At 41.6% G+C, this 27,917-nt stretch overlaps 1 protein-coding gene across 2 annotated transcripts; it reads left to right on the top strand.

The window, feature by feature from the left end:
• Positions 1 to 625: 625 nt before the first annotated feature.
• On the top strand, positions 626 to 26,560 carry taok2b (TAO kinase 2b). 2 transcript variants are annotated; one of them, XM_071461988.1, is made up of 20 exons: positions 626 to 1,172; positions 4,285 to 4,425; positions 5,838 to 5,909; positions 6,012 to 6,113; positions 7,269 to 7,314; positions 7,430 to 7,526; positions 7,805 to 7,918; positions 9,156 to 9,247; positions 9,474 to 9,567; positions 10,268 to 10,349; positions 11,651 to 11,818; positions 12,663 to 12,869; positions 13,588 to 13,790; positions 14,040 to 14,217; positions 14,343 to 14,471; positions 14,732 to 14,935; positions 15,722 to 15,961; positions 21,328 to 21,540; positions 23,629 to 23,811; positions 24,508 to 26,560. In XM_071461988.1, the coding sequence occupies exons 2-20, from the start codon at positions 4,294 to 4,296 to the stop codon at positions 25,423 to 25,425; spliced, it is 3,474 nt and encodes a 1,157-aa protein (XP_071318089.1). In that variant the 5' UTR covers positions 626 to 1,172; positions 4,285 to 4,293; the 3' UTR covers positions 25,426 to 26,560. The 2 variants fall into 2 exon arrangements, with proteins under 2 accessions (XP_071318089.1, XP_071318088.1); XM_071461987.1 differs by lacking the exons at positions 21,328 to 21,540; positions 23,629 to 23,811; positions 24,508 to 26,560 and having other exon boundaries at positions 15,722 to 20,228.
• The last annotated feature ends 1,357 nt before the right edge of the window (positions 26,561 to 27,917 follow it).

The following is a 27,917-nucleotide window of genomic DNA, read 5'->3' as shown; positions in this document are numbered from 1 at the left end:
TTGCAATATAGATTACATATAATGTAGAGTTAATCTATAATCAGTAAAAGTGGCAATCAGACAGTTGCGAGGATTACCCCTAAGACTTTAATTGCAATCTTAACCAGCACAAGCTGCTACAATTCAAAACCTTTAGTCCACTGGTGCCTGTTGGAAAACAGCTGCTGCAAGTGAACTAAGTAAAAAAGCTGAGTGATGTTGACTTGGATTAGGATTAAAAATCAAATTTACTCTAATTTTTATGACATCCATGATGCGGTGACAATTAGACTTTATTCTGATTGGTTTAGAAGTAAACACATTTACTAAAATACTGTTCTTAAATTAAATTTTGATGTAACTGCTTGACTTAACTACAATATTTCCCATTTTATACTTGTATTTCATTTCATAGGAGTAGTTTTTATTCTAATACATCTGACGGCTCCCGTTTGATGCAGATCTCACATAAAAAACATATTATCATCTTCATCAAATACGGTGTTTCATCATAATAATCTATCTTTCAGTAGCAGCAATGTAATTACTGACTTTAACTTGTGAGGTTACCTCCTCGGCCACACCGTGACAACGTTCCGCCTCCTGTGCCTGATTTAGAAGCGCCGAAGAAGAGCGCTTCCGTTTTCCTTTCGGCTCCCGCCCCGCTCCGCCATCATGAAGTCCTGAACAAAAACGGATGAGAGTCGAGCAAAATGGGGATACCACGGACTGGAGATGAAATCCGCCGACAGCACTAACGTAATGACAGCACGGAGTGGAGAGCGGAGCGGACCCGTGGAAATTAATGAACCAGTCTCCCGTTGAAAACGTCGCAGGCGGCTCCTGGCGTTACGTTATTTAGTTAGCGGCGGTGCTAACAGCGGCTAGAGGCAGCCGTTGGTTTTCTTCTGGAGACAGCTCAGCTGCTAGCTGGCAGGCGTCAGTCAGCAGCTAGCTGTCACTTCAACTGACTGGCACTTTACTCATGTCAGGTCGTGCAGATGTGCTAGCTGTCCGTTTGACTGGGAGCATCGGGATGGAGGGGACTTCGAGAAAAAGCATCGACAGACAGAATGTGGTTTTTTCGTGTTGAATAGACACCAGTGCCGAGGAAAGGGGAGTGAGACCAATATTTTCCAGCCAGGCCGGTTAGCTAGCTCCTGAGCTAGCTACAGTGGATCCCAAAAGCCACGGTAAGACATGTTATAAATCATTCAGTGTGACAAAGTAGCTGAACGCGCCTCTCCACCTCTGCTGGCAGGGGAAAGACCAGCTAGCAGCACTAGCTACCCCGTTTTCAGATCCCGGAGAGGTTGACATTGACGTGCAGGCTTGTTGTTGGCCTGCACCCTGAACACCCATCCAGCCTGGAGTTGTTGTTGTCTACTGTTGAATACATGTCATGCATTTCTTCGTTGAACAAGAGCAAAGCTAGCCTAATTGACCAGCCAAGTGCAAAAGCCATCTAACTTGCTCAGCTGAGATGCACACTGTGCATGATACTAATGGCAAGCACATATCTAGAGAATTACTTCTCTGTCTCTCACCAGCCAAGGACAATATGCGTTTTGTTTCCCACAATATGCCCAGGGTGATCCAAGGTTTTAAAATTGCATGTAGGTTGCAGAGATAGTCTTGGATGAAACCACATAATTGAAGCGTTTGTTGCCTCTTCCTCAGTGGGTCTGGAGTGAGTATGACATGGATGGCTTTTTAAAAAAAGATGGATTGAGAGCTTGCTTGAGGCTTGATTGCATGATATAAAGAACTTCTCATTTTTTAAAAGGAACCACATGCTTCCTCTTTGGACGGTAGCAAAATGGCCATGAAAGAAATATTTTGTCTCGTACGTGTTCATTTTGAAGTGTTTGAAATACAGCCATGAAAGTCCAAGTGTTTAGTTACTGAAATATCCAGCATGTGTTGCATTTCAACAAAAACCCTTTGGCAAAATCCTAGTGTCCCATGATGTACCCCAATGTCAGGCTGGTAACTTGACAAAGGGTGCATCACACAGCTGCCAGGTCTGCACTACAGCTGCATTTCTGGGCTACACGTACAATTAATGTACATATATTTTAGAATAGTTTGAGTTTCAGCATCTCTCTCCTCCTGGAGAAGGGAGAAATGGTAGCCTCAAGCATCACTCTGTGTCTCAAACACTGAACACTGATTTTCTGTTTGCAGAAAGATCTTTACAGCAACTGTACTCCCCAAAATAAATGTGAAATGTGGTTCAAAAAGGCTGCAACTGTCACTAAGATGATGTGCTTTTACGTAGGTCTTCTCCAGTAGAACAAATTACATTTTAGAAACAAAATACTGTAAACAAGCTAATTTGAATTAATAGGTAATGTGTCAGGAGTTTTAAAGATAATACCTTATGTTTCTTTGTAGATTTTGGAAGTTGACAGACACCATGCATGACAAATCTCCCATTTTCTCACAATCTTCAGTGTCATATCGCACAACCTAATAGGACATAATATAAAATTGATCAAATCACCCATCAGTTTCAGTGTTTAATAGCCTTATCTGGGTTTCCAATAGCCACATATTTATTACAGAAACTTAGCCCTCAATGCTTTAGCCAGTCATGTACACCACTCCTTTTCCATAATTGGTCAGTAAACCTTTGAACGGCTTTTCAGAGATATCAAACGTTCAAATACGTAGGTTTAGGTTTTAAAAAAAGTAAAACTTGTGGTCACACTGTTCCTACACAGTATGCAAATCATTTGCCTACTAAAGTGGTTGGCAGTGTACTTTTATCTTGTGAATTTTGGCCTACCATTGTCTGCTGCGTCTCAGAGAGGTGTGTTTCTTTACTGTTGGCCAGGCTGATGCTGTAAAATGTCCTGCTCAGTCACAGTTATTCTAAAAAAAGCAAATGCAAGGGATCTATATCGAGATTGTTCATTATGTGTTTTAAGAAATTATTATATTATTGACTCATATATTGTAATGTGATTTCAAGAATTCCCAAACATCAGTATCAGCCTCAGAAATCAAGTATTGATCTGCCTCTATTCTGTACTATCCTTACCCTTTAATATCCTTTTAATGGTAAATTCTCTGCATGACCATGACCTCAGCTTTAAAAGATTTATTTCTAAACCTTTGTTGTATTAGGATCAACATTACATGTAAGGCTAATCACTATACATTTTACTCCTTGATAGAAAATTGAAACAATCACGGTTTGTTTTTTCATGATGCTGACAACAAACTGTCTCGTCCACCTGGTTATTTACCCTGATTTTATTTTATTTCATTAACTGGTTTCACACACATGCTCGCTGTCTAACGAGGACAGTCATGCCACTGAGTGTGCACGCCTGTGACTAGTTAATGACTTGTCAGAATCACTGAGGGGAATGTTTTGTTTAGCAAACAATGAAAATATGACGCATTTTGGGCCAATTTTTGATTCTGAATCGCCAAAGGAAAAAGATGTGGCGTCTGCCATTTTAAGATATTTTGATCTCTTAGAAACATGACATGGTGCAAAAACAGGTATTCATTTCTTCCCCACTTCCACTTGGATTTACTAAAGATAAAAGCTACCTATACTGCATCAGGTGAAAATTGTGGTAATTAACTATTTTTGAACATTGCAGTGTTAATTGTAGAAATGAAAAATATAGCAATGTTGAGTTTTTCCTTTATTGTTCAGCCGTATATTTCTGGTCGAGAGGCAGATGGGAGATGATGGATGAACGAATGAATGGGTGGGTGGGTGGGTGGATGGTCGTCTGAAGCTGATGGGCACTTTATTGTTTTCCTTCCATATGAGTCAACAAAAATTAGCATTTTGTAAATTCTTAGACAGTGGAAGTACAGGTGTAGAGCAGGAAATGCTTTTCACACATGAACCAAAGTGACTTCACCCTGTGGAGCGGAAAAAACTGCATTGAGCTGCGACCTCATGTGTTGATTTGTGGTGGGATCAGCAGTACCAGCAGCACTACTGGATATTACAGAGAGTAATTTAGTGTTAATGTGAAAACATATAGATAGAAATAACATACAAGTGAGGCTAGAAAGGTGCTCTGTGTAATTGGGAGACACTGTGATTTAGCATATGTGTACTGCAGCAGTGTACTAAAAAGTCATGATTAGCAAACCACTAGATGTACAGTGCTGGATGTTTAAAAAAAAAAAAAAAAAAAACCCGGCCACCAATGTGTCGCTTATATTTGACAGACTGGACCATATTTCCTCAGTGGCTCATGTTTCCAACACAAATGTGGGTAATCCCTCCAAACAGATGCTCACCCACTGTGTCTCTTCCATGCTCACCAGGCGCTGGCCATGCCGTCGAGTGTGCGGGCCGGGAGCCTGAAGGACCCGGAGGTGGCTGAACTGTTCTCCAGGGAGGATCCCGAGAAGCTCTTCACAGACCTGAGGGAGATAGGCCATGGGAGCTTCGGAGCAGTCTACTTCGTAAGTTCCTTTTCTTGGTGCTTGGGTTTGTAAAAGTGATGGGATATTTGTGCCACAGTTTGCATGCACACGTGTTGCAGCCATGAGGTGTCATCTTTTCGTTAATACATTAAGCATATGGGCCCCAATTTAATTAAGATACCAGTTTTCTCCTGTAGGTCTACATTTTCTTTTACCTCTGAGCTGTATGAACTAAAGTTGCAGAATTAGTTTTAACTTGAATGTAGGAAATTAAGTGATCAGTTAGAATTAACACTAACATTTTACTGATACAAATACATCTCTATGGACATCTAATTATTAGGTCGCTGAAAAGCTGAAAATCTGTTCTTGAATTCTGGACAAAGAATTCTTGTTTTTCAGTCACACTGACACATACTCCTGGCAAGCTAGCACTTTTCACTTGTTACAAATTTAAGACTTTTGTAGTATCGATTTCTGTTTGTGTCCTGCTTTGCACAGGGAGAGCTAGCTAGAAAGTTGTATAGATTATTAATCTTGTTAAGATGTTGTTTAAAGACTGAAATTTGACCTATTTAATCAAAATATAATGTAAGAAATGGAATACATATTGATAATATAAGTAATCTTGTTCAAATGTGTTGATTTTCTTGGTGAAATTTTAAGAAATCACCTTGGACTCTACGAACCTGAGATAGATTTTTTTGATATCAAATGGACATAAAATTCAATTAATTTCCATCACAATTGTTCATTGTAGCAGTTCTGGCTGTTTCAGCACATAGTCCAACCCAAGAACTCTCGCACTGATGTGGAAAATAAAACAGCATAGATGAAATTAACTGCTGCTCTTTCACATCATTTAATTTCACTTTGATGAACATAGGTAGAGTCAAGGTAATAGTTGGCAAGAAAAGGTAAGCACAGCAAAGGCCTGACAATGGGAAGAGGGATGTTGTGGGTCAGATGGTGTCTGTTAGAGAGGAGGAAGCTAATGATGGTTCTGCCAATAGGATCACAAGGTAGACAAACCCATCAGCTGATGATTAAAGGTGGCAGTAGCGAGAAAAAGGTAAAAACATGGTGATGGTGAAGGAGAACTTGTAAGTGGTGGATGAAAAGCTCTGGTTAATGAAGGGTGAAGAAGAGCTAATCATGGATGAAGGGATCGATGGGAGAAGAGAAGAGGGAACGCAGCTCAGCAGAAATCCTTGTTCTTCTTCATGGGTCTGAAGTTAAAAATTGCTGATTAATCCCAGAGTTCTCTGGTATTTTGTGTGAATACAGTTTGTCACGTCGGTGCTGTGATCCTCATCAAATGATAATTTAACTTCACTGAAATTATGCTGTCAGAAATACGAAGCAGGGGCATCTTTAGTGTTCAGAGAAAACTGAGAGAGACTTGAGGAGAAGTAATTCATAATCAGTTGTCCCTAACTTTTCCACATTAGGCCCATGACATCCGCACCAATGAGGTGGTGGCCATCAAGAAGATGTCCTATAGTGGCAAACAGTCCAATGAGGTAGGTCCTGGAAAAACTCTTGTTCTCCCTCTATTGTAGATGAAAGATCAGTTTATCAGTGAGGTTTTCTTATCTATAATTGTGGCTCTGTTCGTGTTCCAGAAATGGCAGGATATCATCAAGGAAGTGAAGTTTCTCCAGAAACTGCGTCACCCCAACACCGTTGAGTACCGTGGCTGCTACCTGAGAGAGCACACAGCATGGGTGAGTGTGTGTTTGCGTGTGTGTGCACAATCTTAAACGTAACACCATCTACGTTACATTCATGAAAAACATCATTTGGTATGTAGAGAAGGTTTTTCTCCGTATGATAATGCTGTTACTTGGGTCCCAGTGGCAAGCAAAACGAAGGTGAAAAAGCACCTTCAAACAAACAGGTCCATGTCAACACATCCAACTTAAGATTTGCTTCTTTTTGCTTTTGTTATTTATCTTTTGCTCGTTGATATAAATGAGGTGGCCAGAATAATAGAAACAAACATGGGGCCAAGGGAAACTAAACTCAGGAAGTAGAACCTACAAACGAAAAGTCCAGTTTGCACCTTCCTGTTTGTGTTTCCGCTGCATTTGAAGAACCTTGAAGAAACGCAGAGAAGTCTTAATGACAAATAGCAGCAAAACAATAGCAGCATGTTGGCCCACAATTTTCACAGAAAACAACAACATAGACTCATGTTGTTCTTTGTATTTACTGCTGTGTGAATGTGTTGTTTGAGTTAGATGTATATTCCCACTTTCTCTTTCACTCTCTCTTAGATGGGAAATCAACAACAAAGCCTGACTTTGTTTTTAATGCTAATAACATGTCAACCCCTTGTGCTAATATCAATTACAGTGGTGCCCAGTGCTTCCTTATTGTAGCTATGAACTGGCACTTGAATCATAGTTGCTACGAGGTCTGTGTTTGACCTGAACCTGAACCAACACAACCTGGAGCCTAAATTTAGCTCAGGCCAAAACAGATGTCTAGAGTTGCTTAAAAGTTTCTTGATGCCCTGACAAAGTCGCTGCTATCTGCTGTACTTTAAGTGTATTTTATGGTGATGCACACAGGACCATATTCTTACTGAGCATAATGACAGATTATGCTGCCGTGATACTGGATACTGGAAATGCTCCTGTTCTCTGGAAGCAAACCTCAGACCTCCATTTTGAAGTGGCCATGTGAACACTTTTCTGGGCTGCACCTTCACTCCACAACAGCCTCTTACAGTTTAATAAATGCACTGAACTCTCAGAGAAAAGTGCCTCCGGTCCAAAAAACTCTTTCCATTCGGGTCAAGTGTGAAAAAGACCTAAAAGTTGAGTGTGCTCCCTAAAATAGCATGCATTTTAACACCCCCTCTCTCTCTCTCCTAGCTGGTGATGGAGTACTGCTTGGGCTCAGCTTCTGACCTCTTGGAAGGTAAGTATGAAATAACAGAGATGAATGAGTAATTAAGAAATTGTAATGAGCTAATTATGTATTAGTTGTGGACATGAAGAGTGACTAATATCCTCAAATATCTTTCTTCACCCAGTCCACAAGAAACCCCTTCAGGAAGTGGAAATAGCTGCCATAACCCATGGTGCACTGCAGGGACTAGTGTATCTTCACTCGCACAACATGATTCACAGGTAACCCACCCCCCCACCCCCACCCCCCTTCCTTTTCTCACTATCTGTATCTGCTCTGCTCTCCTCCCCCACACTTAGACAAGAGACAAAACAAATACAGTGGAGAAAGCACAAACTGTGCTGCCTAAGATAAGCTTATGCAATGGTGTTCACACACTGTGCAGCAACACATTTTAGTGCTTCTACCAATACATTTTCTCTCTCTTGTCTCTATTTGTTTTGACTTCCTCACAGTTTTTCCTGACTTGTCATTTTCTTCTCTCTCCTGTCTCTCTCAGGGATGTGAAGGCAGGAAACATCTTGCTAACGGAGCCAGGTCAGGTCAAACTGGGAGACTTTGGCTCTGCCTCCATCGTTGCTCCAGCTAACTCCTTTGTGGGAACGCCTTACTGGTAAGACACCAAACCTTTTCCCCGTCAGTGTCATCCTCGTCATGAGATGATGGTGTGAGCTTGTGTTCATGTCAGTATGATGCATCAGTTTTGCCAAACACATTTTTACTAAAAAGTAGTCCCTCCATTTGTGGACTTCCAATCAGTCTCTGGCTCCAGCTTCTGAAATATAATGTCGAATTTTCTGCTTTTCTCTGCTTTATTTAATGGTAAACTGAACATCTTTGGGTTTGTGGCCTGTTGGGACAAAGCCAAACATTTGAGGACACAATTTTTTGCCATTTTCTAAATTTATTTTAAAACCAAACAGTTCATTGATTAATCAACAAAATAATTGTTAGATTAATCAATAATGAAAATAATTGTTTAGTTGCTGGATGATGACTGAATGGAAATGGCTGGCTATTGCAGCAAATGTTGACTTCAGTAAAGAGAAATCACTAAGGAGGTAGTATTATCAAAGAACTCAAAGAACTCTGAGATGGAATTTTATTAAAAGAATTTTATTAAAAGTGATGTATTTTCAATGACACACTTGACTATAAACAATGTCAAACATGGGCTTTGATTTTAAAAAACTTTTTTTTTTTTGTTATTTAGAAATTTCATTTTCTTTTTTCTTGTTTTTTTTTTTTTTAATAAAAGTCACAAAAGGAATCACTTTTCTCCTTATGGTATCCGGTCAGACAATTTCAGTAGCTTCAGTTTGATTTGCAATACAACAAACTTCAGATAGCCAACTACTCACCTCTGACAGGCTGTGCTTTCATTTATTGTCACGCTAGTAAAGTGAAAAGCTACCAACAAGGTGTGGCAGCGTGAGAGTCAGATTCAAATGTAGTCAAAGCATGCAGCGGAGTGAGGATCACACTGATTAACTCTTATCTTTAATGTAACTGAGCCTTTTATTTCAAGAGATCAAAGGAAGCCAAAGTGATGTATTTTCATTGACACGCTGATATTTATTTACATATTATTTATATATTTTTACATGCTGTGTGTATATGAGGCCCTGGAACCAACAAGGATTTAGTGTTTTACTGTCAACTCTCAACTAATCAGCAGCTACAGGTTCCTGTTGTTACTGTACATGAAGCAGCCTAACCCTCATAGATTTGCACATGTGGTGTGGACCCTGGAAATGTCAGTGAGCCCTGAGGCGCTGTTCCCTGTTAGTCCAGGATCAAAGGAAATGAGCTGAAAGTGGCTGAATTGTTTGGTTGTTTCCTCCATGCAGGATGGCCCCTGAGGTGATTCTGGCCATGGACGAGGGTCAGTACGATGGGAAGGTGGATGTGTGGTCACTTGGCATTACCTGCATAGAGCTGGGTAAGAAATGGCCATGAAATGGTCCGTGTGTGTGTGTGTGTGTGTGTGTGTGTGTGTGTGTGTGTGTGTGTGTGTGTGTGTGTGTGTGTGTGTGTGTGTGTTCACAAAGCTGAAAGCATCCAACCCTTTTCTTTGCTTTCTCCTCTCTTCTTTTTTATTTTTTATTTGTTCTTGCTCTTTATCTGCCGCTCTCTGTCACGCTATGTTGTGCTTTGTCACTCTCTAGCGGAAAGGAAGCCTCCTCTGTTCAACATGAATGCTATGAGTGCCTTATACCACATCGCCCAGAATGAGAGCCCTGTGTTGCAGTCTAATCACTGGTGAGACATGGTGAAATTTCCTAACTGGTCCTTAATGACGAATATAAATAAATAATAAATAATGTGCAAAGAGGAGTTTTTCTTATGTTGCTTCAGGTCATCTTGCAGATTTTACTGACAATAAAAGCTGCTAATGTTATTGAGGCTCTGTTAACATATTCTTTTCCAAAGGATTGATCGAATTTATGATGTTACATACTATTACCAGGAAGTCTGCTTGGTGTATGACATGAATTTGACAGATTTTAGTAAAGCCATGGCTGACAAAGTGCTGGTGCAGGAATTCAAATATTAGTTTGTTGCATTTAGTTGACACTAGGCAATAAACAAGTGTTTGTTACATGGTGCCTTCAGATCTCTGTGAAGCTACAACATTGGTTTTATCATCTTCGTTCAATATAAATAAAACCCTCAACACTTCCTGTGTTGCACTGCTGTTCTTGCACCAGTGCACCATTAACTCGGTAACGCTGAAGGGCCTTAAGATGATTGTTTGTGATATTCTAAAATACAAACGGAAAAATGAACACAGTATATTTACTATGAGGAAGTCACCACATAGAGCTTTAAGAAAATAATAAAGAATGAGCACATGGATACATTTGTGTATGTAGCAGTTGAACAACACTTACATGCTGTTGTCATTTGTCACAATCACATGTGATCGGTGCCTGTATAATGGCATTTTTCTCATTTTCAGGTCGGATTATTTCCGCAATTTTGTGGACTCCTGTTTGCAGAAGATCGCCCAGGACAGACCTACCTCTGATGTGCTGCTGAAGGTACAAGGCCTCACAAACATTGTTTAATGTTGTCTATTAAGGCAGGCGAAGACTTTTGATTATTACTTATTACTAAAGATTATCTTTGTGATGTAAGCAAAGAGGAAATCTGAGTAAGAAAAGCTTTTAGGGGGGCAGATTATTTTAAATGGAAGGAATAAGTATCATTTGTATGTTGTAATAAAAGAATGAAATGTACATTAAGTGTCATCCACAAAGAGCTCTCAGTGGATGGTGTTAGCCCCTGAATTTCTAGCTTTGGTTACCATCTGCATGGGGCTGCACAGTCATGTGTTATTGCATTATACTCATTAGTGATAATAGTCACATTAAACAGCATGCAGACAGAGACTGTAGCTCTGTTTGTACACCATGTGTTCTAAATTAAATTAGCTGTTTAAAAATCAAGTGCTGCCCTTTTTCTTCAGCTGCAGCCAGCTGTCGAGTGTTTAATATACACTATAGTGGTCTCTGTTTACATCTGCTTTTACTGTTGGCTTAAGCATGTGCTGGCATAACAAGCAGCTCAGCTTGTTGCTGTTGGGGAAACAAATACTTTAGCACTTTAAGCACTTTTACTTTTAAGAAGATTTTCCTAACTTGGCAAAGGGAAGCAGTAACTGGAAGTTAAATGTGCCATTATCAATGTGAGCGATAAACAGTCGTCGTCAGCAAGGAGCTTTTCTAAGCAAAGACTGAGTAATTCAGTTGATGTGATGACTCTTACACTTCATGTAACTAATGTGTACAGTATATCTGATGGGCTCAATCTAATTAGCGTAAACACAGAAAGGATTCCAGAATAGCTACATCAGTTTATTTCATTTAAAATACACACTGTCTAACACGATATGCACTGGCTGTTGGTAACATATGTATTTCTGTACCATACTTTGATTGAATAGCCAGCTGCTATTAGTGCCCTGCTGTTGTACTGAACTGCAGCTGAGTGTATGTCAGATAGTGCTGGAGTCTAGCCAGAGACACCACCACCATCCCAAATCAGCTATACTTGAAATACTCTGGTGTATTTTCTTCTGCGATAAAAAAACAAATGTTTCACAGCAGTGATCCTTCACTGTGACTTTAATTTCTTTTAAACTGCTTATTCTGATGGATAAACATAATCCCTGTATAAATAAAAATCAAGGTCAGCATCTGAGGCGTAATCACCAATTACCATGTAGGTTTTACATCAGTTAATCCTAATATACAAGGACCTTAATCTCTGACAGCCATGAGACTATTGAATTGTTCACCTGTCCCTGTCTCTTATTCTCGCAACCTGTCCGTCCACCCAGCACCACTTCCTATGCAGAGAGCGTCCCATGACAGTTGTGATGGATCTGATCGCACGCACCAAGGATGCTGTCCGCGAGCTGGACAACCTTCAGTACCGGAAGATGAAGAAAATCCTCTTCCACGAGGCACACAATGGTCCCGCACCAGAGGGAGGCGATGAGGAGGAGGTAAGAACAGGACAGGAGGAAGAGGCCAACAGAGTTGTAGGGAGACATTAGGGTAAAAAAAAAAAAAAATGCAGGGAGGTTGTAAAGTTACAGTGACTGAAGCAATATATAAAAACTACTACTACTACTACTCCCACTACTTCTAGGTTTCAAATCTTACTTCATGTTCCCTTTAACCATGGTTTGGAGTGGGCTGATTTTTGAAGTGAGAACTTTTTGCATTGCCTCAAAGTTGTGCAAAGTGTTGCACTTCCTGCTCACCACAAGCCTGAAACAAGAACACTTTAAAAGACTGAAGAGACTGTGTATCTGGGTCTTTTCTTCTTTCACATTTACAAGTCAATGTGAAGCCATGAACAAAATAAAGAAGCACCATCTTCCCTCTAAAACCTTCTCTTTTTGAAGGGGAAACGTGTATCAGGGCCTTTAAGGGAAAACAGCTGGTTTTAGCATCCATCCTGCCTTTGTATTGTACTTCTCGATATATGCTGTGATCTTAGAACCTCTTCCTCTCCATACAAAGGCCTTTGTTTCCATCAACATTTAATTCCAGTTGGCTGTTCCCCCCAAAAGGAAATGAAGGAATTCAGAGAATGTGGGGCTGCACTTTTCTAGAGTGAAGGCCTGTGTGTCACTGCTTGTATGTTGCAGATTTTTACTGTATTTCAACTGCATGTTGATGTAGGCTATGAACTGGTCAGTGTATTACTACTATCACCCTATGAAGTAAAGAAAACTCCACTCACCATCCTGAAAGGGTTATTTAAGCTTTTTATTTAAGCTTTTTTTTTTTTTTTTTTTTTTTTTTTTTTTTTTTTAACTAATCCTTTTTTCTTTCTGCCAGGATGTGGAGCAGTATATGCTGCGCACCGGCACAGTCAACAGCATGGAGAGCTCCCACTCTCTGCCATCCATGTCAATCAGCGCCAGCTCCCAGAGCAGCTCGGTTAACAGCCTGGCAGACGGCTCTGATGACAGTGGGGAGATGGCAATGATGCAGGAGGGAGAGCACACCGTCACCTCCAACAGCTCAGTCCTGCACAAGCCCCTGGTCAGTCCAAGTGATTTACTGTAGTCCAAAATCCAAACCCCTGTTTGACACACCTGGCACTATGTCCATCTGTTTCACATAGTGTTTTTATCCTCATAGAGAAAACCCAAGAGGCTTTTCTTTTCCATGCACTATTTTCTGCACGGAGAAACATGACTGAAATAATATTTGTTTTAAGATGCATCATAGCAATGAGTGAATTCTGAAAGGTTATTGGAAGCTTATGTGTTATGTTTTTGTTCCATGATTCACTGCACTTTTGCTTTGTTTAGTTTGAAGCACTCTGCCTAACTTAAATCCCAGAGTTTGACAATTATTTTACCACATGGGCTGCAGATAGTTCACAGGGGAAGCTGTTCTATAACTGTCAGACCAGATCCACACATGCAAATCTGCACCACCTACAGAAAAAGGAAAGCAATAGCAGCACCAGTTTAGACCTGCGGATGCGCAACAAACATGTCAGTGTTGCCACCTACAAAGTAAAGCAGAAAGTCACCTTGCAGCATGGTAGTAGGCTCACCAGATCAGCTGCCAAAGCTTCAGGCGGACTTTCTGCTTCCGCTGAGTGACTCCTCACTGAGCCAAAGCCCCAGATGTGGTTAATGACCAGTGCATTTAATATTTAGTACTAGGATGACATCAAGATAAAACACGAGTCAGTTAAAAATTCCTATCCTTGAATTTCTTTCTCTTTTGCTTGGTCTCAACTGTGTAGAGCCATGACAACATCTACGATGATCCCTATCAGCCAGAGGTGGACTCACAGCGAGAAGCCTCGTCTGCTGGCGGTGGCGGAGGAGGAGGAGGGAGGCGCCGTCGAGGGAGAGACCATTTTGCCACCATCAGAACAGCCTCGCTCGTCACTCGTCAGATCCAGGAACACGAGCAGGGCTCGGCCCTTAGAGAGCAGATGTCTGGGTAAGATGACGGTTGTGAAACAGGGCTAGTTTTCATGCTATATGTGAGAAAGGAAGCACTTGTCAAGTCTATTTGTATTGTAAAACTGTAAGTAAACAGGACACCCGTAAAGTTTAAGCATAAGAAAGAACAACGAAAACTTTCAGTGAAAACTTTGCTAGAAATAAAAAGTCGGTCGAGTAGTGTCAGTGTCTCTCGGAGCTTACCTTCTTCCTTCTCGCTAACTTACTGCCCTGCGTCTCCTCACAGGTACAAGCGGATGCGGCGACAGCACCAGAAGCAGCTGATGGGCCTGGAGAACAAGCTGAAGGCAGAGATGGACGAGCACCAACTGAGACTGGACAAAGAGCTGGAGAATCAGAGGAACAGCTTCTCTATGGAGGGAGAAAAACTCTCCAAGAAGCACCAGGCTATTCTGGAGAAGGAGGTGAGCTGATGGTACCCAGGTACCCAGTTTGGACATCTTGTAATACTGCAATATGCAGTAAATATTCCCATATTCCCAAATTTCTGATGTTAATGAGTTTGCATGTTTGTTTGTTTTTTTTTCAGACAAAGGGAGTCCTGACTGAGGAGAAGAAGTTCCAGCAGCACATACTAGGCCAGCAGAAGAAGGAGTTGACCAGTCTGCTCGAGTCCCAGAAGCGGCAGTATCGACAACGCAAGGAGCAGCTCAAAGAGGTGCTGATACCATGTTCAGCTGATACCACGTGGATAGAAACATAGTTCTTATTTTGCGAAAATTGGCCACTGTTGATCAGATCTCTGTGTCTCTGATGCCTTCATCCAGTTTATTTCAGTAGAAATTTACTTTCACCACTATCCTGCAACTTCAAGCAAACTGCATCGTAGTAACAGTATAACAACAGCCTTGATCTATCAGGTTGTTATCATGTAAATTTAACCTATAATTCTACTGGGTTTTTTTTTTTCCACTCCAGGAACTGAATGAGAACCAGTCGACACCAAAGCGGGAGAAACAGGAGTGGTTGGTGCATCAGAAGGAGTGTCTGCAGCAGCTGCAGGCGGAGGAAGAGGCAGGCCTGCTGCGACGGCAGAGGCAGTATTATGAGCTACAGTGTCGCCAGTACAAGAGGAAGATGGTGCTGGCAAAGCACAACCTGGAGCAAGACCTGCTGCGAGAGGTACCTTTTAGTTTTCTGTTTTTTTTTTTGTTTTTTTTCTGGGAAAATCAATAATGAAGCAACAATATCAGTCTCCTGAAAAACATTTTAGATAGAATTGATTAGAGCTTCACTGCGGTACAGTATGCAGTATGGGAATCTGTTGCCGGATTCTAGTACCACCAAAAATATTTCAGTCAATTTTCAATATTTATTATGTAACTCATTCAGGAAATGTTTTTCAGAAATGTATTAGAATTTCACGCACTTTTGTTTTCTTTGAGCAATGTGGGGGTGGACACAGAATAAATGACATCAATAAATAGTAAAATCAAAATATACCTGTTATTGGGCTTTTCTAACACAGTAAGGCCTGCATAGAGTTCACATATATAATGTATGGTCATATTTGACTTTTAAATAAAAGATTAAAGGACAGGAGGAATATACTTTGCATTACTTCACATGTGTATTTTGGGAACAGACAAAACATTAGAAAGATCTTTGAATAAAATCTAGTCCAATACAACACTACTGCTAAGTAGTACCTTAAAAATGGCTGTTGAATCAACACCTCTCAGCGCCATTGTTAAAAATGTGTGTAATATACATTGTATATTTTTATACAAAACATAAGATATATATTGAAATATCTCAAAAATTGATATAAGAATTATTTAAGAAATATACTTAGTAAAATACAGTTATTATGTTTCTTATTCTTCTATACTTTGGCAGGCTGCCCATGCTTAGTCTTAGTATTATAATGTCCTTCCTGTCTCTCTCTCATCCTGTTCTCTTCTCTAGGAACTGAACAAAAAGCAGACTCTGAAAGACTTGGAGTGTGCGATGCTGCTGCGTCACCACGAGTCCACCCAGGAGCTGGAGTTCCGCCAGCTGGGTTTGGTGCAGCGTACGCGGGCCGAGCTTATCCGCACGCAGCACCAGACAGAGCTCACCAACCAGATGGAGTATAACAAGAGGCGTGAGCAGGAGCTGCGTCAGAAACACGCCGTGGAGGTCCGCCAGCAGCCCAAGAGCCTCAAAGTGAGTGAGAGCACCCAGAGCCAGGGGTCGCCTGAGGAGGGAGAGAGCCAGACAACAGAGGGGCCGAGCGGCGGCTGGGACAGTGAGGCAGGGGTGGGAGAAGTTGAGGTGGAGGGTGAGACAGAAAAGGAGAGGGAGGTGGCATCTCAGGAGGTATACGATGTTGAGGATGAGCTTGATGGAGCAGTTGTGGAATTTAAAGATGGTGAAGTTTTTACAGGAGGAGCAGAGGAGATGGAAGACACAGGTGTCCCAGAAAGCAAAGACGAGGTTGATGATGAGAGTAAACGAAAGGGAAGTGAAGACAGAGAAGATGAGGGTGAGAAGGAGGAGTGGAAAATAGATGGAGAAGGGACAGATTTGAGGGAAGTAGAAGGAGTGCAGTGGGAGTACGAGGAGAACCACAGTAAAACTGCACATGTAGACACTGATGAAGAAGAAGAAGAAGAAGAAGAAGAGGGCAGAGGCGTGGCTGATGGCTGTCCCTCAGAGCTCATCTCATTCCCGTCCCCAGAAAAGAGACGTCTCCGTGCGCGAGAGATCGATGAGCTCTCTGAGTTTTACTTCCCTGACACCCCAGAGGAGCTGGAGCCCATACCCATCTCCACCCCTCCTCCCCCTCCCCCCACCCAGACGTCTTTCCCCTCACTCTTCTCTCACGCCATCTGCCTCCTCCTCTCCCTCTCCGCTGCTGCCCAGCCCTCCAACCTCACTTTACTGCTGCTCGCCATCTTCCTCCTCTCCCTGCGTCGCTCCCCGCCTCTTCCCTCGGTGGCCTCTGTTATTCTCTCTGCTGAGCTCGCCCTATTGGCGCTTTTCTTCTCGTACCTCTTCCTTCGCTCCTGCTGCTCTCTATCTCTCTCCACCTACCTGTCGCTCAGCCTCTGGGCCAGCGGCCTCTTTAGTTTAGGACTCTCCCTCAGTTTGGGGATTTATTACATCCCCATGATTTTGATCTCGGCGTCCTTCCTCAGCTCTCCTTCCCTCTTCCTCTCCCTGTACTTGGTCGTTGTGCTGATTGTCAAGCCGGCCCGCGACTTCCTCCAGCGCGCACCCCGCAAAGTCAACCGCCTCTGTATGCGAGTCCTTTTCCGCCTCCCCAAACCCCTGTTTGCCATGTGCCAGTCAGTCCTGGGCGGTATGGCTGAGCGTAACCTCTATGAGATGTTTCCCAAAGCAGGGCGCAACTGGGGCGTGCGTCAGTCCAAAATCCCAGTCCCCCTGAAGAGCTTACCTTTAGAGTATCAGGCTCGCTGCTTTAACGCCTCTCCCTTGGCCAGGGGCCTGCTCTGGGTGAGGCGTTTCAGTAGACGCCCCCTTGGGGTGCTGGCAGACCTGGCTAACTCTGTAGTCCTAACACTTGCTAGACAGGCCCTTAAAAAGTTGCCGCTCACTGTCCGCACCAAACTGCAAACTCTGGGCCTCTTGAAGAAGGAGGTCCTGAGCAGGCTGCCCCGACTGCTGCCCAGGGAGGTGAGGGAGAGGAGGCAGAGGGAGAGGAGAAGAAGAGAGAGGGAGAGACAGAGGAAGGAAGAGAGGGAGAGGATGTTCCGCGAGGACGGCAGGTGGGAGTGTGGGTTGAGGCGAACTTCATCTGGAAGGTTTGTCAGGGGGAAAATCCGGCCGTGGAGATAGCAAGAGCGCGAGACAAATGGAAGGAAAGTGTAGGAACATGTGCTGGTTGTGTGTGTGAGTGCGAGTGTGTTAGCGTGAACATGATCGTGCTCTATGTTCCATTGTTCGACAATTGTTTGTGTGTCTTTTTGATTTGGGCCCAAATGTCTCTCTTGTTACGTAATTCCCAGACTGGTTTTGGTGACATTTCTTAAAGATGAGGTGTATTTTCCCTGCACACACACACACACACACACACACACACACACACACACACACACAAATCTGTGCATCTGTGTGTGCTGGCTGAAAGTGATTTTGGCTGTCGATGCTCATCCAAACAAGCATACGTGTGTGCACACAAGCCGTACTGTTGAATCAGTGGGCTCTGCAAACGTAAACATGCAGTTAACCCACGGTTACTGAACCAAACCCAGTGAAGTTCTATCATTTCATTATTGTGCTTTTTGTAAAAGTTCCTTAAAGTTTCTTTAATTTTATTATTTTGCTCTTAATTTGTAAGACAAATGTTTTTATGGTTATTTTTAAGACCGTTTTTGTGCAATGGTTTGTGTTTCTTTATATTGGTCTTATTTCATAGGGTCTCATTTGTGCACTGTTGTCTCAGTGCTTAGAACAAATATTACAGTGTTGCATAGCTTCACGACTGTAACTCCACTCCCCAAAGCTGAATACTGTGAAAAACAAAAAAAGATGCTTAATAATTCCACTAACATCACCCCGAACACTAGCTCTCAGTTAGTATATAAGTGCAATAAACAGCTGAGCAGAAATATCCAGGACCACTCCAAGACATTCAACATTATTTGAAACATGTTTTCTATGTTTAGAAGTGGAAGATGGTTAGCAGAAGGTCTTACTTTATTGGACTTAAAATAATAAAGATTGGGGCCATTTAGCTGGAACGTAAAGCCCACCCAGTTCACTGTTCCATGTTGAGGCATCAATGGATTTATTTACAGCTGATGAAATCATTATCTTTCAGATTCTAGTTAGATCAACTATTTTTATTGCGCTTTATGCAATAATCTTGTTATGATTTACCGTGTAAACACTTAGATATTTTTCCCCTTAATAATCATATGAATCTACAGCAGTTGAGTGCCTAGTTAAAGCTGTTTACACAAATGTTAATCGTCTGCTGTGAAGTGACATATCCTGACTTTATGGTGGACACATAAGAAAGCAGATATACTGGGAGAAGTAAAAGTATAATATAATAAAAAAAAAACATATTTAATATTTCAATGAAGCTTAATTTATATGAAGCCATAGACAATCTTTTGAGACATGCAATCATAAAATACGTCCAAAGATTGAAGAAACTACTGAATGTGAAAGAAGATATCCAGTTATTGCAGACACGTTTAATTTTGCACTGTCTCAAAGACCATTCAAAAATGATACCAAATGTGGGAGAACAGATCACAACAGATCAGTTATTTTCAATACTCATTAATCTGCTGATTATTTTTGGAACCACAGAATGTTTGACATTTTTTCACTATTTTAGATGTAATTTTTAAAAAAGTGAAAACTGAAACAATTAATTAGCTGCCGATAATTTTTATGTCAATCAACTGTTTCAGCTCGACTTCTTTTGGCCCAAAAAGAAAGTTGACATGTTGCTGTATTTGTCTCATATCTTGTTGCACATTTTAGGACTGAAACACAAAAATGCTCTAATGTGCACAATGAATAAAAATTTAAGTACAATGTACCAATATTAGGTGAAAATGTGCAGTTGTCATGCACAGATTTGTGAATATAAAGATTTTAAAATTTGCAAGTCTGCAAGAGAAGTCTGGTTAAACAGTAAAACGCTCCAGTTCTCATAAAGGCTGATTATATAAATAAAAAAAGTGCCCTCTCATTTGAGCCATTCACATGGAGGGATATTACTGAGTAGGAAAACTCAATCTTGACTGTACTTTGACCCAGGGGAACAATAAGGAAGGGCACTTCTTTTTGAGTGACCTGCATTTGGGAAGTCTAGCTTTAAAAAAGATATTTTATAAACATTGTTTTATTTGAATGTAACTTTTTTTGCCATTGATTTTACGTTTGTGTTCCAGTATCAGTTATTTCCTGTTCCTCTGTGTATGTTTACATGTTTGTATTCTGTTTTGTTGTGACACCGTCTGAGTGTTTGAGTTTCCACAGAGTTATATCACCTTGAGTTTTTTTTTGTTTTGTTTTTTTTGTTTTGTTTTTTTTATATTTAATTTATGCAGTATTTATAAGTACAGTACTGCATTCTGTTTGGCAGCCATTTTGTTGTCGTCTTTATTCTCATTTTAGCTGCATGAGTGTTTGTCGGCATACTGTATGGCTGTGTGCTCGCGAGCATAGAAAAATATTTTGTCATACTTCCAGATTTTTCTTTACACAAAAAAATAAATTCTTTTGTGTGTAAAATCATTGTCTTGTTTGTTTTTATGATTTTTGTTTCCATTATTACCATGTCTTCATTTGTTTACTTTTCTCTGCTCTACCAACAAAGATTGTTTCATAGAAATATCCCTTTACCATTTTGTTCATCATCACTCCTCCTGTGTCATCACTCATTTTATCTGTTGTCATCTGTTGTGCCCCTCCCTTTGTGTACACTTCACCTGAAATAATGCCAGCAGGTTCTCTGACTTTGTCTAGACCTAATTCCAATGAATATATTTCTAATAAATATATAAGGCTGGAATACATTTAAGGATGTGAACTGATGGATGGATATATATATATATATATATATATATATATATATATATATATATATATATAAAAAAACTTTAAACATTTTCCCAAATGTTACATTCTCAACATTTGTTCATGCATACAAATTGTATTTAAAAAAACGGATTTGCGCTGCAATAATATCTCTGCATCCATTTATAGTCATTTTATTGCAGTTTAAGTCGTTTTTTATTGCTGAAATCCACAGTAATCCCACACACAGACTCATCTTCACTTCACCCCACTCAGTATGAACATATCTAAGAATGTCACATTTTCATCATTTCAGCAAACTGGAGGTAAAGTAGACTATAAGTGTTTCTTGGTTGGAGACATACATTACAGCTTTTACAAAATACTACAACTGAAGATTTTAGTTAAAAATATAATAATTCAGCAGCGAGATGTAAAGACAAAGCAGAGCTTAAAGAAGCATTTTATTACAACTTAAAGCTCCCGCTTCAAATTTAAGGTATTTTTCTGTAACACTAAATATTCATGACATAAGCAACAGTTAAAAAAAAACATATGTACATTATGTATTAAGAGTTTAACTAAGTTTAACTTCAGCTGATTTCTCACCAGAACGGTGTGGGCGTGGTTTGATCATTATGAGATCACCTTTTCCTGACTGAGCCCCGCCCACTCCAAACCAAAGTCAAAAGTCTTTAAACTTAAGAGTTGAAGATAAACCATTATTTAGATTTTCTGTTAAATTTTTCATAAAGCAATATATCCGTGCTTTTAATGTGTCAGACCTTCACAAAGCACTGATAAAAAATTACGTGGACAAAATAAAGGCAGCATTAGTGTGCAGGAGTGTATAAACATTCAACATTTGTCAGGCATTTATACTTTGTCCTTTTTCTGTTTTTCACCATCAGTCATCAACAAAACCGATTACAATTTTCTGTGTGCAACACATCCACCACCATGTTCGTTTATAAAACCACAGGAGCTCTTTAGCCCAGCTGCTTCCGTCTCTCTTCTCTCCTCTCCAGTCCAAAGAGCTTCAGATTAAGCGTCAGTTCCAGGACACCTGTAAGATCCAGACCCGTCAGTACAAGGCCCTGCGCAACCACCTGCTGGAGAACACGCCCAAGTCGGACCACAAGGCTGTGCTGAAGCGGCTGAAGGATGAGCAGACTCGTAAGCTGGCCATCCTGGCCGAGCAGTATGACCACTCCATCAATGATATGCTGTCCACACAGGCTGTGAGTAAGGCAAGGAGACGTCGTTCACTTCACACTCGCACCACACCACCACTGCTGTGCCTGGCCTGGGGGCCTTCCTGCCCGCCCGTCCACTCGCCTGCCTGTCTGCCCGCCTGTCTGCCCGCCAACCAGCCTCCTCCCAGTCCCTCAGTGTTTATCTCCACCTCAACCTGCATATCCCAGTTCTATACCAAATGAGCTACACTATCCCGCCTCCCCTACGATGAAACAGTTCTGTACAAGACAAAACATCCCTTCCTCCTGAATATTTGGGAGAAAAAGTCATTATCTGACCTGCCTCAGGAGAGAGACACTAAGCAGAGATATGAAATTTGACGCTTTAAAGAAAGAAAATGTGTTTGAGGTTCAGCCATGTCTTCGAGCACTGATAATCAGCCACATAATTAGACCATATACCATAACTTAAATGGAATACTCCACCAATTTAGAAAGAAAAAACGTTTTTTTATTCCATATGTATATATCGTTTTTTTATTCCCTGTCAAAACCTGCCCGCCTACATTACCCAGAATGCAACTTGGTATTCATTTTCAAAAATCAGATTATCTTTCCAGTCACTCATGACATGGTAAATACAAATACATCACGCATATGAGCGTCATACATAACACTGCTTTGTCACAATGATGACAACAACCAGGCCTTTAATGTTAGGGACTGTACATAAATTATTAAGGGTTGGGGTCAAAAAGAGTTATTTTGGGAAGAGTTAAAAGTTTTTTCTTTCCCCAGACCTATCATAAATTTTATATTTTTCTTGTGAAATTAGCACTTATATCACAATAATTATGTTCAAAAAAATGTTTAACATAAGAAGTTTTTTTTATGTGCTCCATGGACCATAAACCAGAAAAGACAACAAACTGTAGCTAGGCTTTATTTTACACCTTATAATGCAGTAACTAGTAGAACCATAATGTGAGTTACTGAGTTATTGCAGGGAGGTGGGAGGCATTGGTGGACACAGTTTTTAGATTCTTTACTCATATAAAAGTAGTAATACAACACTGTGTAATTACGTTAACTCAAAAGTATAATTAGGAAAAATTGGCTCAAAGTATGAAAAGTAAAAATACCCAATTCAGAAAAATGTCTGCATTTTAGTATTGGTTGTAGTTGGTTGGGGTGGAGCTTGCGAGGTGGAGATGAAACCCCCGAAACAATTATTGTTAAAATAATTCACCACTGCTAGGGAGGGTTTTGCTTTTTGAATATGAATTTTTATTTTAATATATCCTAATTTTTAAAATATATCCTATCATTTTTGTACAGTTCCTTATCATTAGACTCCTAACTGCCCTGTTAGCATGGGACTCGCACACACACAAATCCCAGGCTTTTAAATGAATGAAACATAGTAGGAAGAAGATGGGACGTAATAAAATGTTGTGTTCCCTTCAATGACATAACGCCCTGTGCTTCTTTAATTACCTCACATGGCAGCGTGCCACGTAAGCCCAGTAAGCCAAATCCCTGCTGCCCTTGTTTGTCCCTACATCTACTCCTGCTGTGGAAAGGTTTCCCACACGCTGATTAAAGTCAGTCCTGAGGTCAGAGTATTTATTTATATGCAATTTAAATGAATAAACAACATTTAATTTGTTTCCTAGAACCAGGGTTTAAGACAGGCAACACACAGGTCACAGCGGTTCAACTGTTACATTTTGTAACAACATTATACTGATTTGTTCAGGTTTTCTTCATATCCACACAGTTTGAAAGTATATCTGCAGTTTAATTTATCAGTAAAATATGCGCTTAAATTTACTTTGTGATTTTATTTTATTAATTTCTCACATATACTCTGAAAAAATGTTTCAGTCCTCACAGTATCTGCAGGCACAAATGACACAAAACACTGACTGAACAAAACCACGTGCAGCTCACACTCCTGATCCTCTCCTCGTCTCTCTTGTGCATCTCCCTCCCTCTCTCTTTTCTTTACGTTTGTCAAACTTTCTAAGCTTTCTCTCCTCTACCCTTGCCAACGCTAAAGCAGAATTTCTTGCTCACACAATCACGCCAAATCCATTTTTCATCACGCTCCCTCCTGTTTCTGCCTCTTAGCTGCGATTGGATGAGACCCAGGAAGCGGAGTACAAGGTGCTGCGGATGCAGCTGCAGCAGGAGCTGGAGCTGCTCAACGCCTACCAGAGCAAGATCAAGATCCACACCGACACGCAGCACGAGAGGGAGGTCAAGGACCTGGAGCAGAGGGTGTCCATCCGCCGCGCCCTGCTGGAGCAGAGGGTTAGAGTCACTTCTATGACAGAAAATCTTAAAATGTTGAGCAAGAGTTTGGTGAGTTACAGGAACTGATTTGGGCTAAGTAAGAAGGCTTAAAGCTGGATATCATTTCTTTTCAAAGTAAGGAACCAGCAGGCCGCTGATGTTAGCTTTTACATTGTTAGCTTTTGCAAAACTGTCCAATGTTGAGCCCTCCTACATTTACTTAAAATTTTCTACAACTGCAGCACCTTTGATAATAATATTTAAACAAGAGGTCCTCTCGGGGGCTGTTCTGCAGCTTTCAGTCAGATCATATGATCTTCCTGAGCTTAAAGGATTTCTCAGCTATGTTAGCTTAAAAAATGAGACGGAAAGTTCAGTCCTGGCTTTAGAGACAGCAGCTGACAGACAACAGTCCCATCACAAGATCCGGTCAGTAGAGGTACCGGAACTTTCAATTATTTCACATGATCTTCCTTTGAAAAAAAATAAAGATTTATCTGCATATCATAATCCACACGTCCATGACTTCATCTGCTAAGGAGGATCATGTGACAGAGCAGACATTGTGGTGAGATTACTGCTGTTTCTAAGGAATGAACTTTCAATCTAGATCTCCATCTAGAATCTGTTTAATTATGCTACTTTTTTTTTTTCTTTAATGACATTGTGTTTCTCTTGCTCTCTTGTTGTGTGTTTCTCCTGCTCTTCTCCTAGATCGAGGAGGAGATGCTGTCCCTGCAGAACGAGCGCTCAGAACGCATCCGCACCCTGCTGGAGCGGCAGGCCAGCGAGATCGAGTCCTTCGACTCAGAGAGCTTGCGTCTGGGCTTCAGCAACATGGCGCTGACAGGCATCCCCAGCGAGGCCTACCCCAAGCAGGGCTACTCCAACGCCCCGCCCTCCAGCTCCCGCTCTGCCGGCCACTGGAGCCACGGCATGCACCCGCAGAACATGCCCTCGCAGCAGCACTCCCGCCGCAGCCACAACAGCAGCAGCAGCGGGGCAGGGGGGGACCGCAGGGGCGAGTCCTCTTCCTCCCACGGCCTGGGAATGGCCCTGGGGCTGGGGCGGGACGGGAGGGAGGTGCACCACTCGTCCCGCTCCTCCGCCTCCTCTTCCTCCTCCTCCTCCTCGTCTTCCTCCCACCACCAGCGCCACCACCTGCCCCAGCACTACCACCACCAGAGCACACCGCAGCTGTACCGTGAGCGGGAGCGGGATCGAGATAGGGAGCGGGAGAAGGAGAGGGAGCGGGAGTGGGCCGGAGTACGAGGCTCCGGCGGTGACCTGGCCCACCCACACCCCCTGCCCTTCTCCCATCACCTGCCCTCACGCTCCTCCTCTCAGTCCCTGGCCATGCTACCTCCCCCGCCACCTGCCCCTCCGTCCATCTCCGGCCCGTCCTCCTCTTCCTCTTCCTCCTCCTCCTCGCAGGGGGGGATATACAGTGGCGGTGGGCTTGCTGTGCGTGGTGCACCAAGCCTGATGGCCCTGAGGAATAGCCCCCAGCCTCTGAGGAGGACGGCGTCCGGCGGGGGGCCCGGAGGCGCCGGGGGCAGCGACGGAGTCCTGAGCCGAAGCACCTCAGTCACCTCTCACATCTCTAATGGCTCCCACCTCTCCTACTCTTAGACAGCAGGAGGAGGAGAGCGGACAGGGTGGTAGCAAGAAGGGAGGGATTTAGGAAGGTAGCTATCACAGGCTGCACCTCAATACTCTCAGCTTGCCACCTTGCCTTGCATCCTTTCTTGGACGGATCTCAATTCTCATATTAGCTGAAATGCAGAGGATTTAGGGATATCACCCTTTCCTCTTGATGCACAGAAAGGCAGAGAGAGGACAAACTGACATTATTGAGCTGCACCCTGCTCCTTTAGACTCAGGGTGGGTAGAGAGGTTTTCTCCCATTCTCACAGGTATTAAAGAGGGAGGGAGGAATGTAACCACCTGTAATACCACTGGATTAAGGTGATATCAGATCAAAAAAAGAGGAGGTTTGTGTTAAATGTTTTTATCTTTGTTACCGCCTGTATAAAAGTGAGATAGGACGAGTGAAAGGAGGGACATTTAGCCTTTTTTTTCTCCCTGAGCTGCAGAGAGAGGGGACGGCAGCCATGTCTTCTTCTATGATGTTCTATGCTGGAATGGAGAAAGAGAGAGGACAGGGGGAAGAAAAAAGGAAAATTATGTTGGGTTTTTTTGCATTGTGTACGTGCTTGTATGTAGTCTGTAGTGTCCAGATAATATCTAGCAAGCACTCGCAAACTGGGCTCCAGCAAGGGAAAAAGGGGGAGGATCAAAAAAGATGGGTTACTTTAGTTTCCAGCCTGGTGGAGACTGGAAAACACTTTTTATTGATTTACAACTGTTGATGTTTTGTTGATTTTTTTTTTTTTTTTTTGTATTAAGTGTATAAAAAAAAAACACAAAAACAAGTTGCTTGGAACGTCACCAATGCCTTTAAGGGGTTCTTAAAGGGATGTCGTGCCATCAAAATTTTTATTTGATGACTGCAAGATGATTTAAAGCCGAATACGAATCCACAGAATGTTTGTAAAGGCGAGAGACTCTGTTCTAAAAAATGCAGCTGGGATCAGAAACATTTGTGAGGACATGTACAAATACAAGAGACAAAAAAAAAAAGGAAAAAAAAAAAAAGCTTTCTGGCATCCATGACATATTGAGTATCTAAACAACATAGGTGTCTATGGGAGTCCCTCCAATGCATGAAATAGATGTACAAAAAAAAACAAAAAACATTTGTAAACATGACCAAACACATTTGAAATGTACCGTACCTGTCCAAGTTTCACTGGCATTTAAGATCACTCGTCCCACATTTTTGATCTTTACTGTACATATTTATGGGAATATTAAAAACAAAATCAAGTCATTTGGTTTTATAGAGTAACAAAGATACTGATAGTAATTTTGATATATTCAAATGAGTATTGAATTCAAGATTTAGAACGACAACTCCGACTGCATTTTCTATAGGTGTCAATATTACCATAACTAATCCTGATGTAATTGTTGTTGTAATCATGTTCACATTTTTCTTGCGAGAAGAAAAGGGCCCACTTTTGACTGTAAAAAAAAAAAAAAAAAAAAAATAGATGATAAAAAAAACTGTTGCATTGTCAGGTATGGTGTGTGTTCAAAGTATTAATGATTATTAATGAGGGATTATTAATAATTGTTAATGATTTATGTATGTGTGTCGAGCGGTAAAGTCTAGTTATATTGCCACTTTTTTTAGACAACAAAACAATTGAATTTTAAAAGACACTCCTACAACAGCGACACCCCACTATTCACGTGAACTCTGACCTCCTCCTCTGGACTCTTATAGAAAAAAAAGAAAAAAAAAAAGAAAAAGATTTTACAATTGGCCACTGGAATGTAAATGCTGGTTTTCCTTGTATTTATTTGTTTTCAGTTCAGGAATAAGTTTCCACTCAGATGCTCTGAAAGGAAGCATGGGGGTGGGTGGGGGTGGGGGCAGATGAGAGTGTGTAAAGTCTGTGTTGATAATCTGACTGCTGGAGGGTGCAGCATGCAGCCAGTGCAACGAGCTGGAAGTGTGTGAAGAAGAGGGAGAAGAAGTGAGTGAGTGAGGGGAGGGGAGGGGAGGGGAGGGGAGGGGAGGGGAGGGGAGGGAGGGAGGACGGGCATCAACTGAGCTGCTGTGAACGTGCACCCTCTTGTGCCGGTGCAGCAGCAGTGACCGGAGCGGCCCGTCCTCACAGATAAAGACACACACCAATCAGTGTTTCATGAGCAGGAGGCACGTGATGCTTCTGAGGCCAAAAAGGTTTGCTCTCTGTTATTGTGGGCTGTCGTTTACTTGAAGGAGCTCACCAATAACTGGACTTTTTTTTTTTTTTTTTTTTTTTTTTTGTGTTTCTTTGTTTTGTTTTTTTAAATTATTTTAATTGAGAAAAAAAAATGAGAAAAAAGATAATCACCCTGCTGTTTGTATGACTCAGAAACACCAGCTCAAGACAATTTCCCTGTATAACCTACTACTTTATGCTTGGTTGGAATCTCAGTGCATGCATAAACTCCGTATATAAACTAAGACTGGCGGGTTCGGGGACGGCCTTCGTGTTGGGGAAATCAGT

The sequence above is a fragment of the Trachinotus anak genome, unplaced genomic scaffold, assembly GCF_046630095.1.
Source record: "Trachinotus anak isolate AG129_WGS33_773 ecotype Australia unplaced genomic scaffold, CSIRO_AGI_Tana_v1 ptg000025l, whole genome shotgun sequence".
NCBI classification, from domain to species: Eukaryota; Metazoa; Chordata; class Actinopteri; order Carangiformes; family Carangidae; genus Trachinotus; species Trachinotus anak.
The sequence above is the reverse complement of the archived record's forward strand: the minus strand, read 5'-3'. Positions and strand labels throughout refer to the sequence as shown.

What these genes read in the sequence shown, in the direction of transcription:
- taok2b (XM_071461987.1), top strand. Translation starts at nt 4,294, where the DNA reads ATGCCGTCGAGTGTGCGGGCCGGGAGCCTGAAGGACCCGGAGGTGGCT. An exon ending in GTGTTGCAGTCTAATCACTG is followed by an intron (nt 9,568 to 10,267) that starts GTGAGACATGGT and finishes TCTCATTTTCAG; the next exon opens with GTCGGATTATTTCCGCAATT. An exon ending in AGGCTATTCTGGAGAAGGAG is followed by an intron (nt 14,218 to 14,342) that starts GTGAGCTGATGG and finishes TTTTTTTTTCAG; the next exon opens with ACAAAGGGAGTCCTGACTGA.